The 16,108-nt window shown below is 51.9% G+C and overlaps 1 protein-coding gene across 1 annotated transcript in view; it reads right to left on the reverse strand.

The window, feature by feature from the left end:
* Positions 1 to 768: 768 nt before the first annotated feature.
* The window catches only part of LOC134050338 (ankyrin repeat and fibronectin type-III domain-containing protein 1-like), a 33,604-nt gene continuing 18,264 nt past the window's right edge, over positions 769 to 16,108 (reverse strand). Inside the window, exons 20-23 of the mRNA XM_062503348.1 lie at positions 11,028 to 11,159; positions 10,335 to 10,391; positions 8,751 to 8,932; positions 769 to 1,285 (exon numbers count right to left, since the gene is read on the reverse strand). Of these exons, the coding sequence (XP_062359332.1) occupies positions 769 to 1,285; positions 8,751 to 8,932; positions 10,335 to 10,391; positions 11,028 to 11,159 (888 nt within the window). The remainder of the gene's footprint in view (positions 1,286 to 8,750; positions 8,933 to 10,334; positions 10,392 to 11,027; positions 11,160 to 16,108) is intronic.

The following is a 16,108-nucleotide window of genomic DNA, read 5'->3' on the forward strand; positions in this document are numbered from 1 at the left end:
TGTAGGAGGGTTCCTGCCACCAGCTGCCTGCTGCTAGCTGCACCTGGGTGGGAGCCTGCAGGGGCACCAGGAAGCCCAGTTCCATCCTGTCTTCACTCTCTCTGCTCACAATTAGGACTGGTTGGTATCACTGAGTGCCCTGCTCTCAGGCGGGATGGTCCCTGCCTCAACACCTTCCAGGCACTGCACGGGGTGTTGGTGTCTCTCTGTTCAGCTGAGCGATGATGGGCCCATCCTGGCCAGCTGCTCCCTGTGAGCTGTCAGTTGGGGAACAGCCAAGGAAAGGGCCAGACATTAAAAAGCCACTTTGCCTGTGCCTTGCTGGTGCCTTGCTGGGCCACGGCTGTCACCAAGGTGTGAGGAGGCATCGTGTCTGTATCCTCTCCTGCCTGTGGGGCAGAGAGTGCCTGCTGCCGTCCAGCCTCAGGATCCAGCCTTGTCTCTCCCAGTCTGGGAAGGTGCCACTGGATGTGGGATCCAAGCAGGACGGCCACCTCCTCCCTTTCACCCTCCGCTAACTTGGAGGCTCTCACGTCTCTGTCCCTGTGTGCCGGGGATGGCCCCCAGCCCCAGCTGCCTCCCGCCCTCCTCCTTCGCGGGCGCTGCCACGGAGGGTGGCCAGCACACCCCCCCAGCCCTACACACCCCTCTCCGAGAGGATCGGGCTCTCTTTAATGATAAGCAACAGATGGGTATAGCTGGCAAGTGCGGGCTTCCAGGGCGGGGGCGTTTAATGATGTCTTTAAACATTGTGAGCCTGTCTGTCTCTCACTCGTGTCCCTTCTGCTGTGCAATGGGGACGCCTCTCCCCAGGCCGGTGCCTTGGGAAGAACCCTCTCGCCAGCGGGGCAGGTCAGCGAGATGAAAGCATGCCTGCGAGCCCCAGCTCCCACCTCCTAGGAGACGGACATCGCCTCCCAGCCCGGGGACAATGGCGGGGTCTGGTCCCCCCGCGTCGTCTCTAGGTGATGTCACATCGATCAGAGCAGTCGTACCGAGGGGAGGGGAACAAACACGCACACACACAAAGGAGCCCGCTTTGAAGTCCCGCGGAGGAGCGTGCCTGAGCCTCCGGGCTGCCCGAACCTCCAGCGCTCGGGCCACGGCCGTGTGTGAACGGACCAGGCACAGTCCGGCACGGTACGGCCCGACCCGGCATGGCACGGCATGGCACAGCACGGCACAGCCCAGCATAGCCTGGCACGGCACGGCACGGCCTGGCACGGCACAGGGTCGCTGGGGTGGCTGCACTGGACGCTGGAGCCCCTGAGCATCCACTGTGCTCCTGGGATGCAAAGGCGTGCTTCAGTTCTGTACTCTCACCACAGCCCAGATCACGTCTGAGCTCTGGAGTCATTGCCTGGGGCTGTGGCAGCCAAGCCCGCCTTCCCGTGGCCCGAGGGATGTTCAGGGACCCCCAGCATTACCACAGTAGCCATACTGGGTTTTGGGAGTTGCTCTTGAGCTACCAGCAGTAACAGGGATTCACTTGACCATGCAGAAACAGGGCTCCCGTTTTAGGCAGTAATTAACCACCCTTGGGTTCTGTGCATTTCTTTCCTGCTGAAACAGTTTACTCCACAGCTGGCGGGCCTGGGAGCTGATCCAGTGAAAGCAGAAATGGGTGTTGCATCACAGAATCACAGGATCACTGTGAGACTGACAGAATGGGCCAGGTTGGAAGGGCTCACAGTGGCTCATCTGGTCCCACCTCCCTGCTCAAGCAGGGTCATCCCAGAGCACATGACACAGGATTGTGTCCAGATGGTTCTGGAATCTCTGCGCAGCCTCTTCAGTGCTTGGTCAGTGCATAGGAAAGTTCTTCCGCATGTTCAGGTGAAACTTCCCGTGCATCAGTTTGTGCCTTTGCCTCTGGTGCCATTGCTGGGCCCCCGGACCAGAGCCTGATCCCTGCTCAGAGCCCTCCCTGCAGACATGAGGGATGAGGGCCCCTCTCAGACATCTCTTCTTGAGGTTGAACCGTTCCAGCTCCCCCTGCCTTTCCTTGCAAGAGCATTGCACATCTCCAGAAGCAGGGGATATGGTGGGAAAGCATCACTCTGGGTGCTGCCTGTGCCGACTACTTGCCATAACCAAGCCTGGTGTGTGACCAGCCTTCAGCAACTTGTGAAGAATATGGGAATATTAAAATGCTATGGATTATATGTACCAGTGACTGGCTTTATCACCAAATTTTCTCCCTGGCTGTGCAGAGCAGCAGTTCCCACCCACAAAAGGAACATATAGCACCCATCACCCTATTCCACATCTGCCTTGCTCTTGCTTCAAGCCAACATTGCTGCACTAGTGGCATTAATTAATGGAGTCACCAGGATACTTCCAGCTGGCTACTGCAAGAGGCAAAACACATGAAATCCCCATGGGGCAGCTTGGGCCAGGCCTCTTGTTGTCCCAAAGAAGTGAGATGATCTGTGGTGCCTTGGAAAGCTGAGCAGAAGAGCAGTGAGGAGCTGCTCAGACCTGCAAGAGGAGCACGTGGAGCAGGAGCAGTGACTGCAGGCTGGACAAGCTCTCATGCATCAAGAGCTGTGTCCCCAGTCCATTCCACCAGCCCAGTGCTGTTGGGATGGACAGCATTTCCTATTGACTTCAGAGCTCATCTCAGAGGCTGCACCTCCTCCTCAGAGAATAACTCACTGATTGGTATAATATTCACTCATTTTACACACCCACTAAATGGGGTGCACATCAGTGCCAACCACACTGGTTTCCAACCTCCACCCAGAGCATAACTTCTGACCTTGGTCACATCACAGCTGAACAAAGCAAAAGAAACTGTTGGCTCCAATTTTTAAAAAGTGAGTAATGGTTTTCAGCATCCCCTTTTTAATTAATAAATTAGGGATCAACCAAAAAAACACACAAGAAGAATTAATTTTTAGAGAGAGCAGCACACTTGTCATCCAGAAAAATGAGACAGCAGGCAGCTAAAAATAGTGTTCTCCTGAACTTTGAAAATCTGTGTCCATTTGTGCTGGTTTTCTTCTTCTCCAGCTCCACACGTGAAGCCATCGGAACCTTTTGGGGGCTGCTCTGTTTGGGCAGCAGTTTAATCCCAGAGCCCAGGAGGAAGAAGAGCCCCAGCTGCCAGGGGCTGGCAGCTGAGCCCTGCTGGCAAGCAGCCTCTGCAAACCCTGGCTGCAGAGTTTGTTCACAGTGTTAAACACCCATGAAAGTGGCGGCAATATTTAAAAATAAGGACTTTTCTTCCTCTTCTGAGAAAGTCCTGGGCTGGCCTGTGTTGTTGCAGCCCCTCACGAGCTGGGTAATGCTGCAGAAGCTCCTGCAGTGGGGAAGGATGATGTTCATGCCAGGAGCCTCTCCCGGCTGTGCCAAGCTAGCAGCAGACCCACTGTGACCTGACAACGTCCCTGCTCTTCCAAACCTCTCTGGACAAAGGGCATACCTCGGCACCAGCTGGACTGAGCATGCCTTGGGAACACAGGTTTGGTGGGGCCCACAGTTTGCCCACACTGCCATCCTTGCTGATGGAGACAGGAGGCTGCAGAACTTGGGGGTCCAGCTTTTTCTGCACTCACAGTGTTGGCAGACGTGCCCACATGGCACAGCACACTTTTTATTTGTAAAGCATCTTCCAGAGTGTCTCTGCCTTTTAAAGAACCCCCTTGGAAGCCCAGCCTGGAATTGTTTGCAGCCAACAAAACAAACAGTCCCATCTTTAGTGTGTTGGGTCTGCTGCCTCACATCTGGAGGAGATGAGACACCAAATACAAGAAGCAAGCCATGAAAAGGAAAACACCAACACCACTATGCACACCTGCGGCCTGAGAGGATAGGAGGCAAGAGAAAAGACATGAAAGAATAATCAAACATTTAAGCAAAAGTTCTACGGCATCTGAAAAGGAAATCTTCAAGTACCCTCACATCTTCTTCGTATAGAGCTCCTCTCTGAGAACAATGCAGAGCATAATTGCCCCTATGCACTGGGAAACACCCACTAACCCACTGGTGGAAAACCCATGGGCTTTCATTTTCCACCCAGCAGGTACATTTCTTTGGCATCTTGGATGTCAAACATTCTTGAGGCAACACAGTGAAAACACAGCTCACAAATGGGGGATGTTTTGGGGCTGCAGTAAACACCAGTGCTACTCCCTTTTGGGGGCTTCTCCTCCCCTCTCCGTAATCCAGACTGCACCACAAAGCAGCAGATGCTGGCGCTGCTGCAATTTATTTTAATTCCAACCCCTCCATCTTTTTCTTCCTTTTTTTTTTTTTTTCTTTTGCGTGTGTCTGGGTAAATTTAGTTCCCATAAAAGTGAAGGACTGTCAACACCGGCTTTGGAGCCAACCATACTGTCAGCAGCTGTTGTGCGGGCTGTGCACACAAAGCCCCTGAGTGCACCTCGGGCTGTCCCCCCAGCCCCCACACAGCCCTTCAGCATCTCCAGCTTATATCCCCTCAGCTCTGTCCCATGGTCCAGAGCCCCTCCTCAGCTGGGATCACCCAGCCCTGCCTCCTCTTCTCCCAGCCACCCCATCCCTTCCTCCTGTCTTGATTCCTCCTGATCCCCACTCATCCTCACAGCCAGGCTGCTCCTCCCGAGCTCCCTGTCCACCCTCATTTCCCACAGCCTTCCAAGGGGACAGCTGGCCAGAGACACCATCTCTTGGGCCAAGGCAGTGCTCCAAGACAGCTGGGGAAGGATAGGACATGGGAGTGCTGAGGGAGTTCTCCTTGCACAGGGATGTCACCAATGGAGCTGCTCATGGCCCAGATGGGATGACAGTCTTGGAGGGTCCTGTAGAACTCTCCATTCCCACCCATCTGCCCTGATCCTCCCCTGTGCATCCCTTGGCTCTCTCTGGGTACCATAGGAAGCCCAGTGGGGGTTTCTCCCACCTGGATCTCTGCCACCTTGGGGTTCCTATGTGCAGCCTCCTGCAGGCAGAGGCTGAGGAGCTCTGCAGGCAGCAGCCCTTGGACAACTGCTCTTCCATCAGCAAAATTCAAGTATTTTCCTGAAGTTTCCTGTGAAACAGTGTCTGGAGATATTTGTGAGGAAGATGCCCTCTACAGTGGGGCCAGCCCAGGCTGTCACCACCTGACAGACACCTCAGAGCACAAAGCAGCAGCTTTTGGGTTTGGGGTCACTTCTGTTCCCCAAAGCAGCACCACCTCCAGAGTCCCATGGAAGCAAATTGCTTGTTATTCAGATGCTGAGGGACCCCATCCCCACTGTGGGCAGTCCAAGGGGGACCTAAGGGCTGAGATCCTCTCTTCACTTCCCCACAGCTCCAGGATGACAAAGGGATCTGCTCTTCTCCCCTGAATCATGGAAAGAGAGTTTCCCCCCTCTTCAAAGCCTGAGGGAACACTTTGTTTACACACTGCTCTCCAAATGGAGAAGTTTGGAATTGATGTTGGATGTGTTTTGTGTGTCAATGGACCTTTGCTGGCTCCTTCCTGCTCCTCCCTGTGCAGGAGACCCCTCAGCACAGCACTGCTGGCATTTCCCACACATCCTGCTGCATGCCTCCGCCCCTGGTATGCCAGTTCCTCTGACTGCCCCTTGGCCTTGCTTACCCATGGCATCAACACATCATCTCATCCCTCCTGTGCAGTTCCTGGCACTGCCTGGGTGTCCTGATCTTTGCTGGTGTTAAACCGTGACACCAGGACTGCAGGCCCCGCAGAACAGCCTGCACGGGTCTGGACATCTGGGCTTCCTCCATGCATGGAAACCTAGCTGTCCACTGCAAGGGATCCTTGTTGGGGGCTCTTCTGCGCTGAATGTCCAGCAGAGAGTTGAAATTTCTTGGGGTATGGCCAAAGGGACTCTCAGACCCCAGTGAAGAGCACAACCCTTGCTTGTGGACTTGTACCAGCAGGCACCGAGCAGAGAGCATCCAAGCCTGCTCTGCACCCCACATGCCTTCTCAAGCTCCTAAGCACATCTGACCGAAGGCCCCAGAGTCTGTCTCAGGGTCTACTGCGTGGGTGAGGAGGCCACAGAGGAGCCCCCAGGCTGGAGCAGGTTCCTGGCACTGCAGGAGGTTTGTCATTCCAGCACACTGCAGTCCCACAAGGACGTGATCTGCTGGCCTCCAGTCCCTCTGAGCTGTTCATGGGCTGTCCTGGCCAAGGGCTTATCCTGCTCCTGATCCTCTGGGACATCAGCTGCTCAGACAGCCAGGCTGAGCTCCATCACCCTCTCCTGCTCTGCTGGAACCTTCTCCATCCAGCACTTCCAGGCACCCGCACATCCTCCTGGAGCACCATGGCTCTGTCTGTGACACCAGCCCCCTCCACCTCCATCCCTCTTCTCAGGAACAAGGGGTGATTCAGGAGCCAGGGAGCAGCCTGGAGGGTCTGGCAAGATGCCATGCTTGCCAGGGACCAGCACAACTTCACCTTGCTTGGAGATGGCTGGGAAGCAGCTAACACTTTGATACTGGATTGATTTCTCCTGGAAGGAAGGAAGGGTCCTCACACACTCACACAGAAAAAAATGCAGAAATAACAGGGCTCGGGTGCATTTTTTTTTGTTTTGTTTTTTGTTGTTTGTTTGTGGTTTTTTTTGTTTGCTTTTTGGTGGTTATTTTGTTTTGTTTTGGTTTTGGGTGGTTTTTTGTTGGTTTTGTTTGTTTTTGTTTGTTTTTTGTTTGTTTGTGTTTTGTGGGTTTTTTTGGGAGGGGGAGAGGGTTTGTTTGTTTGTTTTTTAAAAAAATAACTATTCTCTTTTTCTAGCCATCTGTGCCATTTGCAGCTGATAGGAGAGAGGACAATGCTGGATGGGGAGAAACATTGGGTTTGGGACCAGTACTGCATTTACAGTGTACAAAACAAGGGAGGACATCTGTCCCCAGTGGAGTATTATGCACAGGTCCAGGATTTTAGCACTGTGCTCATGTCCAGTGCTGTCATTACAGATGCACAAAGCAGAAATGGCCGTGCACAACTCTGTGTTCCCTCCACCTTGCTGTCTTCCTTGTCTGCATCCACCATCCCATTGACCATGGTCCTGCTATTCCCAAATCTTTGAGTGCTTTCCAGCCTCCTCCAGCCTTCTCCCATCCCTTTTCCTGCCCATGGATGCTTTGGGGAAGCTGCAGGCAGGAGACAAAGGCTGGTCCTTCACACCTCTCCAAAGCCAGCCATGGAGAACACCTCCCTGGGCTGAATGAGGATCTCCAAGCCTGATTCAGGGACAGCCCTCAAAGGCTGGACTCATCTAGATAAAATGTGATCACAGACAGTGTCCTGCCAAGGGATGTGTGTATGTGGTGCTGCAGCTTGCATCTTTGGTGAGCCTGGCCCCTGGCTGTGCCCCCTGATAGCAGCAAAAGGGTATTTTTGTCACAGCCCTGTGACAAACATGCCAGGCCTGTCTGCAGAAGAGGATCGGAGTGCTCTGCTGGTGTTTCCACAGGGATGACTCGAACTGGAGCAGAGCAGAGTCACTGGCTTGGGAATGGCTGCTGAGAGCATCCCTGGGGAGCTTGTGGAGGGCAGGAGGCTGTTCCTGCCGAGACCCAGCCCCGCCAGGAAGACAGAAAGGTTGTACTGAACCTTTGGGTAGGATGTCCTTGGGCACAGTCCTGTCACTTGGACGATGGGCCCTCATTAGCCCTGTCACACACTCAGGGGACTCTGGGCGGGTCTGGTTTTGATCGGTGTGGCTTTGCCATGAGCTTCTCAACTAAACCTGACTCCAGCTTTCACTTTTGGCATGTCCTTTCCCTGCCTTACCAGGTTATTTCCTATGAAGCAATCACCCATGCAGTATTTCCAATCCTACCAAAAGAGGTAGTTTGAATTGTTAGTGAATATTCTAATGAGGAGAGATGTTCTGTTGGCTTGAATGATATGGGACGTGTTTGTGTGCAATGTGTGAGCACTTTGATAAAAAAGCAGCCTGGGGAATTTGGATCTGTTGGAGAGGTCCCAGATGGCCTGCTCCTGCCCTTGACTTCGGAGGGTAGAGAGGAGAAGGGCACATAAAAGATGAACCAGAGGAGAGAAAAGAGGGAATTGGAGAAGCAGAATAGCCCATGTTAATTTTATGATTTATATATAAACGTGAAGGTTTGCACATGCCACCTGGAGGTTTGCAGCTGGGAGGAGAGGCAGTGCTAACAGGGCAGAGAGGGTTACCTGTGGTCAGGAGAACCTGCTCTGAGAGCAGGGAAGTGAGCACGTGCCCCACTGCTCCATACAGCTGCTCAGGCAATTAATCTCCCTTGCCTTGGGACCCTGGAGCAGAGAAGAAGCAGACTGGTGGCTGTATCCTGTGATTTACAATACATCTGATAGTTCTAGCCCATTAATAAAACATGCAGTTGGCCATGAAAGGCACATCTGCCTATTTTAAAGACTATAATAATGGACAAAGCTCTGACACATGGATTTCTGTAAGAAAACTAGCACTGTAAATAGCATTCCAAAATTATGTATTCCATCAAATTCAATGGGACAGTTATTGTATGCTAATTAAATACTACTGAACTATTTGACGTTTGGATGGTGAATAGAGACACGATTTCAGAAATGCACAGTGCCTCAGAACACCCACAGACTCACAAGAATTTACTGTCATTTCCAGCCTGCAATCCATTCTGATAACAGGCTGCAGGCAGGACAGGGATTCACAGCTCAAGTGACCTGTCTGTAAAGACCTTTGGCAACATGGGAATATAGTTTAGTGGTGGACTTGGCAGTTCTGGGCTAAGGGTTGGACTTGATGATCTTAGAGGGCTTTTCCCACCTTAACACTTCTATGACTCTCTGAGCACAGATGTAATCCACTGTCCAGATGGGTAATGATGGTAAACAAAGATTACTTGTCCTGGAATCAGACCAGGCGAGAGCAAAACCTGCTCCACTGCTGCTCTTTGTCTCTGGAGAGAAGAGCTTCACACACTCCTCACTGATGACTCTTCCCCCTTCCTGGTAAGATTTCCTGACCACACTGCTTTCTGAGACTTCCTTCACTTTAATTCACCTGGGTCTTTTGGGTGTATGTCTTGGGCCCTCCATGCAGTGCAGACCCATTTCAGTGTGGGTTAAAAACAAGCACAGGCATGAGAAAGGGCTGACTTCAAAGGCACATCCAGTGTTTGCAATGGGAAACACTGCAATGAGAAGAGAAGCTGGATAAAAGAAAAATCTTGTGCCAGCTTAAAACTGACCTGCTCCAGGCTTGGGGTGTTCCCTGGCAAGGATGGAGAATCCAGGGGGTTTTCCAGGAGTGATGCCATGCTCCATGATCCCACAGGAGACCCTTGTCCGAAATCCTGGGCTGTAGCACACCACCTCTCGACCCCTCCTGCCGGTGGGGATTCCTCCCCTGCCTCCTCCACATCCCTTTCCAGAAGCAGCCAGGCCAGAAACTAATGAAGCAGGGACAGATAGACACAGAGACTTACAAATCTTCACGGATGCCTCACATTATAGCCTGATACACGAGGTCTGAACAGGATCTCATTCCATCCAGTCCCTTGGTCTGGGAGCTTTCACACCTCCCAGGACTGCCAAGCTCCCTGCACCAAAGCTGGGTATTGATAAGGCCTGTGGACACTTCCAAGTCTGCTAAAAAGATGTTCTGAGGTGGCAGATCTTAAGCAACACACAGAGCTGAGCGCTGCTCTGCTCTCCACACCCTTCACCGCTGCAAGGGAAAAGCAGCCACTATCAGTGATAGCTGGATCCAATTTATTAGGCGCTTCGAGGAGACATTCATCAGGCAGGGAGATAAATAATCTTCAGATGGAACAATTAAATTTAATTGCCTGAAGATTATTTGTCTCCTTCCCTGATGATTGTCTCTGCTGAGAGCCTTATAAATTGGATCCAGCTATCAGCAATATTAAAGGCGCTTCCCCTCAGGACTGGCCCAGCTGCCCAGACCAAAACATTGGGCTCAGAATGAACTTTCACTGTTATCGAAACTGATGCTTCCTGAAGACTCATGGGTGTTTTTTTCTTGCAGTTAGACAGTGCTGTGCTCAAGGTGTCTGGATTTTCTGGTTCCTGGTGGTGCATCCTGAACTCAGCAGAACTGCTCCAACTCTGGTGGTCCTGTGGCAGTGATGTCCTGCTTGGCAAAGGCTTGAGGAGGGATGTGGTGAGCCCCACCACCTGATGATGAGGTGGATCGTGCAAGGTTTCAGTGCGCTGGATTTTGTTGTGGCTGTAGAAATGAGGAACTGAAATTGTGAGGTTCACAATTTCAGAGCATACTATGGCACACTATGGAGCAGCGATGTCATTCTTGTGCTGACCATGCTTGTCCTGGCCATGGGAGACCCACATCTCAGCCTGAAGAGACCTTCAGGATGTGTGGGCTCACACTGGCCTGCTCCAGCCAGTCTGACAGCTTGAGGGCCAGCACACTGCAGGAGCACGTCTTTTCCATGCAGAGACAGAGCCAGGGTAGCCAGCTTATTCCTGTTACTCCAGGCCAGTACCAAAGCTGGAACCTCCTCAAAAACCCAGGAGCCATCAACTCCCTCCCCTGTATATGTCTGAAGTCTGGGAAATATCTTAAATATGAGAGAGGAAAGGGAAGGATTTGATCCTCAGCTGGTGTAAATCAACGGAGCTCCATTGACGTTGTTGGACGATTACTGAGACTTATGTCCTCTGACCCCAAACATTTCTAGGGAGGGAGGTAATGACTGCAGAGCATTCCAGTGTTGCAAGAGATCTTCCTCCAGCCTGGCTTCAGAGAGGCTGTTAACTCCAGGGGCTGGGAAGCACAAGGATAAGTGTCTGGGTGAAAGAAAGGGAGAAGGAAAGCCCCAAGGTACCCAGCTGAATCCAGCAGGAAGGCAAACTGGAATCCAGAGAGGCTGGGTTGTAGGCAGCATACACCATGAGGACATCTCATCCTCCTGCACCTTTCTGAGCATGGAGGGCTCTGGATACCAACAGCATTATGTTGTCAGCCCCTTCTGGGCAGTGGTGGAGTCTAATGCTTCTGGTCCAGCCCCACTGGTGACCACTCTGCACCCAGGGTACCCCAGAGCAGTCAGTGACTCACCCCACATCGTCCACCCTGCCTGCCTTGGGAAAGATTTGGGTTGTTGGCAATTGCCAAGAGCCACGGTAACACACCCTCTGCTCCAGCACTGCCAATCTTCTTACAGATGAGCTGTGTCCAGGCGTCCCCGAGCTAGAGGCAGCATTTTGAGGTTCAGGCCAGGCGCCAGCGCTGTGCTCCTTTTCTACAAGCAGCGCCGAAAAGACCCTGGAATCAACATGTTTACTGACAGACTCCTGCGCTCTTGGCCTGCTTTTCTGAGGAAATGAAGCTTGTGCAATCACATTGTCTGGGGGTGTCTGTTCCTAATAACTTCTCAGTCCACCAGCCAATTCCAATCCAGTTTGTCGGACGGGGAGAGGTCTCAAAATATCACATCCTGCCCAGTCTCCCTGCACTGTGCTGGGTGGCAAAATGGGGTGCAGGGAACTTGGACCAGGTGAGGAATAGGAGCACCTTCTACACAAAGTCATGGAGAAGAGCAGCAGGGTCACAGCTGGTGGCCGGTAGGCAGCCCCAGCCCTGTTGGGAAGAGGACCTCTCCAGCTGTGGCCAGAGCCAGATGTGCACCATCAGCTGAGGGAAAAATGTGTCTGGAAGGATGGAGCTCCAGCTCCTTCCCACCTGTCCAGGCAAAGAGGACAGAGTCTGCACAAGCCATGGCTGCCAGAATGCATGGGGCTGGGCACTGAGCAGCCTCCAGCTTCCCAACGTGCCAAGGCTGAGGGTCTTCAACGGGAAGGCAAGGGCTTCCAGTGGACAGAACATCCTTCTGCTGGGGATGGACATTTCCAGGAGTGGGCCCCTGGCCAAGCAGAGCAGGACACAGGGCATTGTGCTGTGTCTTGCTGCAGTCTGGACAGGGTCTGGATAACAGTGCCTTGTTTCTCCTTTGGATGCTGGTTTAATTTGCTGAAGGCATTCAATGGCCCACATGGTCTCTCCAGTTCAGCCCTGCCAGTAACATGAGCTTAACAGAGCTGGAGAGGACTATTTTTTTAAGCTCCTATACAAACATGATTTGTTTTGTAATAACTCTTCTTCTGTTCTGTTTTGAAGGAGATGATGGCTCTGGGATCTGAGGAGTTCCAAGACAGCTCAGAGCGGCTCAAACTCCTCCCCACGTGCTTTCAATTAACATCTTCATTAAACACCCATTCAAAGCCTCTTCCAGCCAGAGCATGACAGCGCAACAGAGCTTGGTTTCATGAAGTCACCCAGAATCGATGACAAATCAAAAAGAGCTTGGTTTGTCCTGTACCAGCCAAACATGCAAACCGGAGACAACTGCCAACGGAGGGAGTGAGTGTCCCTGCTCAGCTCCTCATCACCACCAGGACCCGAAAACAGAACCCAAGCCATAGGAGGGACCTGCTGCCTGTGCACTTGCTGGGAGAGGAATCGGCTGCAGTGGCAATCACCTCCCCTGGCTGGACAGCCTGCTCCCAGGCCAAACCCCTGGTCCCACCGGTGCCAAGGGCAGCTCTTCAGTTGACTTCACTGAGACTTGACCTTCACTTAACCCAGCAAAGCAGGAAGGTTGGGAAAGTCATCTGGAAGGAAACACCACTACAGAATTGTCCAGATTGGTGTTTCTTAGAGACTCTCCATTGTATGTACTCCCTTCTAATCTACTTAACCTGTGGGCATCCAGGAGTCCCAGCCACCGGCAGTTTACGAACTGCCTGTCTGCATCCCCATGAACAGCCTTTTTCAGGGTCACCTCAGGGGTGACCAGAATGGACCACAGCCTTCTGCTAGCAGGACTCAATCTCTGCTTGCACGGCAGTAATGGCACCATCTGGCTTATGAGCCAGTCAATCCCATGTCCCAGAGTTGGTACTAATATTTGTATTTCAGCCTGGGGCAAAAAGGTATGTTCCCATTTTCAGTCAAAACAATGAAATTTGGGATTGAAATCCCTGTGAGAACTTGGGTGCACTGATAATCCATACTGAGTGCTCAGCCTAGACTGCTGACCCCACCACAGGCTCTTCCCCTCTGTTAGACATCAGGAAATCTGAACACCCTGGTGAAACTGGGCAGCACTGGGTCCCACCATGCAGGCAGCCCATCCACCTCTCTCTTCCCATCCTCCTTCCTGGTCAGGGTGTACTGGGCACCACAACCTCACCGTGGTTTCTCACTTGGTGCTTGCAACAGCCAGGGTGGCAGGACCAGTCAGCTCCTGCCAGAGGCTGTGTGCTAACCTGGGAGTGGGATCCACAGTCGTGTTTCACAGGGATAGCAGTGGGACCTTGGAATATTCTTCCTCCCTTGGTTCTGTGCCCAAACACACATGGTATTTGGGGCTATTCTACTAAATTTCACCCAAGGGAAAGATAAAGATTCTTTAAAGATACCATAAAGTCATGGAACCACAGATTGGTTGGGGTTGGAAGGGACCTTAAAGCTCATTTTGTTCCACTCCCTTCCATGGGCAGGGACACCTCCCACTATCCCAGGGTTTCAAGCCCTGTCCAACCTGGCATTGGGCACTTCCAGGGATCCAGGGGCAGCCACAGCTTCTCTGGGCACCCTGTGCCAGGGCCTCACAGATCCAGATACATGGATCTATAATTAACAGTTTATTTCCCACATCCTTTAAGACAAATTTAGCAGACTTTGGCACCTGGTTCCAGTTTGATGGTGACATTGCAGGGAAAATCTTTGTGAGAGTAACAAACCAGCATGGATCACACCTCTGCCGCGCTCTTTGTACAAAACCTCCATCTGTGACCTTCTGAGCTTTGCATCACTGGATGGCACCAGGGCAGGTTTGTTCTTAATGTGGATCATTTACTGAGTGTGCTGCTCATGGAGGAGCAGGAACAGCAGTGCTGGGACTGGGAGTAGGGAATATCAGAACACTTGGGACTGTAACACCTTCCAGTACTCTGTCCCACCCCATCACTCGCCGGTGAACCACAGCACACACTCTAATCTCTTCAAGAACTCTTCACTTTTGTCCGCCTCCTTCTCCATGCAGTGTGGCCATGTGCTCAGTGGGATGGATTTCCACGACCTGGCACACAGTGCATTTGTTTTCCAATGTTGAGGCATGGTTGGAAACCAGCCGTGTTAAGAGAGAACACTGGGAGTCACTGGGAGTTAACTGATACCAGCAAGGTGACGGGTCCCACACAACTGCAAGTAGGAGTGGTGACATTTATTTGCAGAGTGCTCTGTTGTGGTTTGGCTGTGGCTGGCTCCACATGGGGCTTTGGTCCAGAGCAGCACACACAGCTATTTCTGCCATAGCAAACAGCACCTCAATGGAGGAGCTGCTGTGATCCTCAGCAGGCTGGGCAGCCAGTTCCAACCTGGGATGTCCTGGGGACTGAGACAGCTGGAAGGTAGGGAAACTGGTGAATGAGAGGCTGGGCATGTGCTCAAAGCACAGAAAATCATTTGTTTCCTGGGCTGCACCTTTGGCTCATTTCAAGTGAGACCCTCACCTACAGGACTGCCTCCAGATCTGGGGTCCTTGGCATAAGAAAGACACGGAGCTGTCCAGCTCCAGAGGAGGCCACAGAGATGAGGGCTGGAGGCCACAGCTATTAGGGCTGGAGCCCGTCTGCTCTGCAGCCAGGCTGGGAGAGCTGGGAGGGTTCATGGAGAAGGCACTGGGGACAGCTCAGAGCCCCTTCCAGTGCCTAAAGGTGCTCCAGGAGAGCTGGAGAGGGACTGGGGACAAGGGATGGAGGGACAGGACACAGGGGGTGGCTTCCCACTGCCAGAGGGCAGGGATGGATGGGATATTGTGAAGGAATTGTTCCCTGGGAGGGTGAGCAGGCCCTGACACAGGGTGCCCAGAGAAGCTGTGGCTGTCCCTGGATCCCTGGAAGTGTCCAAGGCCAGGCTGGACAGGGCTTGGAGCACCCTGGGACAGAGGAAGGTGTCCCTGCCCATGACAGGGGGTGGAAGGAGGTGATCTTGCAGGTTCCTTCCAACCCAAACCATTCTGTGAGTCTGTGAAGTTGAGGACTGCAGTCCATCCACTTAAAAATCATCAAAGAAAGAGGAGCAGAATCATCATTTGGTGCTATCCGCATGTGCAGATCAAATTAAACTTCTTCAGGACGAGCACATTTGCATCTTCAAATGTTCTTTGAAACCTGAGACAGCAAAGTGCACACTCAGCTTTGAGCATGTGGTTTATATCTATGGCATTAAGCTAGCCATTGAGGGAATACCGATATAAAAACCTTGTCTTAACACTTTATCTGTTGGTTTGATTTTTTTTCCTTCCCACCAAAAAACGCAATTTTATCCATAGTATAAATGCTCATAAAGAATTCTTGGTTTCAACAGAAGATACCCTCCAAAATTCCTGAGTTAGAATAAACTCATAGATAGTCACTGTTTTGTTTCTATATTTTGGTTTTTCAATGAAAGTGAGATCAGTTAAAAAAAAAAACAAAAACAGTTTGCTTTTCTCTTTTAAGTGGAAATAAAATAAAATAATGCACTGCCGCTTCCTCATGAATTTGTATCTTTGTGTTCTCAGTTCCTGTTTTCATAACATTTTATTTTTCAGGTTGCTTTGGGAACAGAAGACTTCCCTGTGTCCCAGGAATTTTCTTGGGATGGAAAGAGCTGTTTCCTGCCTGGCTGGTACATGGGTTTGGAGAACCTCAAGCCAAAAAATCCTAGACACACCAAAGTCATCTGGAGCTTTCTGATGGTGCTAATGTTACCCAGACTCTCATCTCCTCCAGCCCAAGTGTCTTTGTGGTTGGTAAATTGCAATCTTGCTCTAAAATCTGTGCTGTCCAGCCTGCTTGCACACGGGAAGTGGTTTTGCCCACAGCACAGAGCAGACCAGTGTGTGGTTTCCCAGGAAGACTCAGATCCTGAACAAAGGTTCCTGGACATGAGCCTCAGGCCAATGGGGTTTTGCTCAGCAGAGCTGCATCTTCTGGGCAGGGAAGGAACGTGTGGGCACCCTGCAGCCCCTTGACTGAGCAGCATGAACCCCATCACACACCTTTCAATTATACAGCAATGCTATTCATAAACTCCATGGGTAAACAGTCCCTGTCACTGCACAGGGTGGCATGGAGCTCCTACAGATGATA

Source organism: Cinclus cinclus, chromosome 16 (assembly GCF_963662255.1).
Source record: "Cinclus cinclus chromosome 16, bCinCin1.1, whole genome shotgun sequence".
Taxonomy (NCBI): domain Eukaryota; kingdom Metazoa; phylum Chordata; class Aves; order Passeriformes; family Cinclidae; genus Cinclus; species Cinclus cinclus.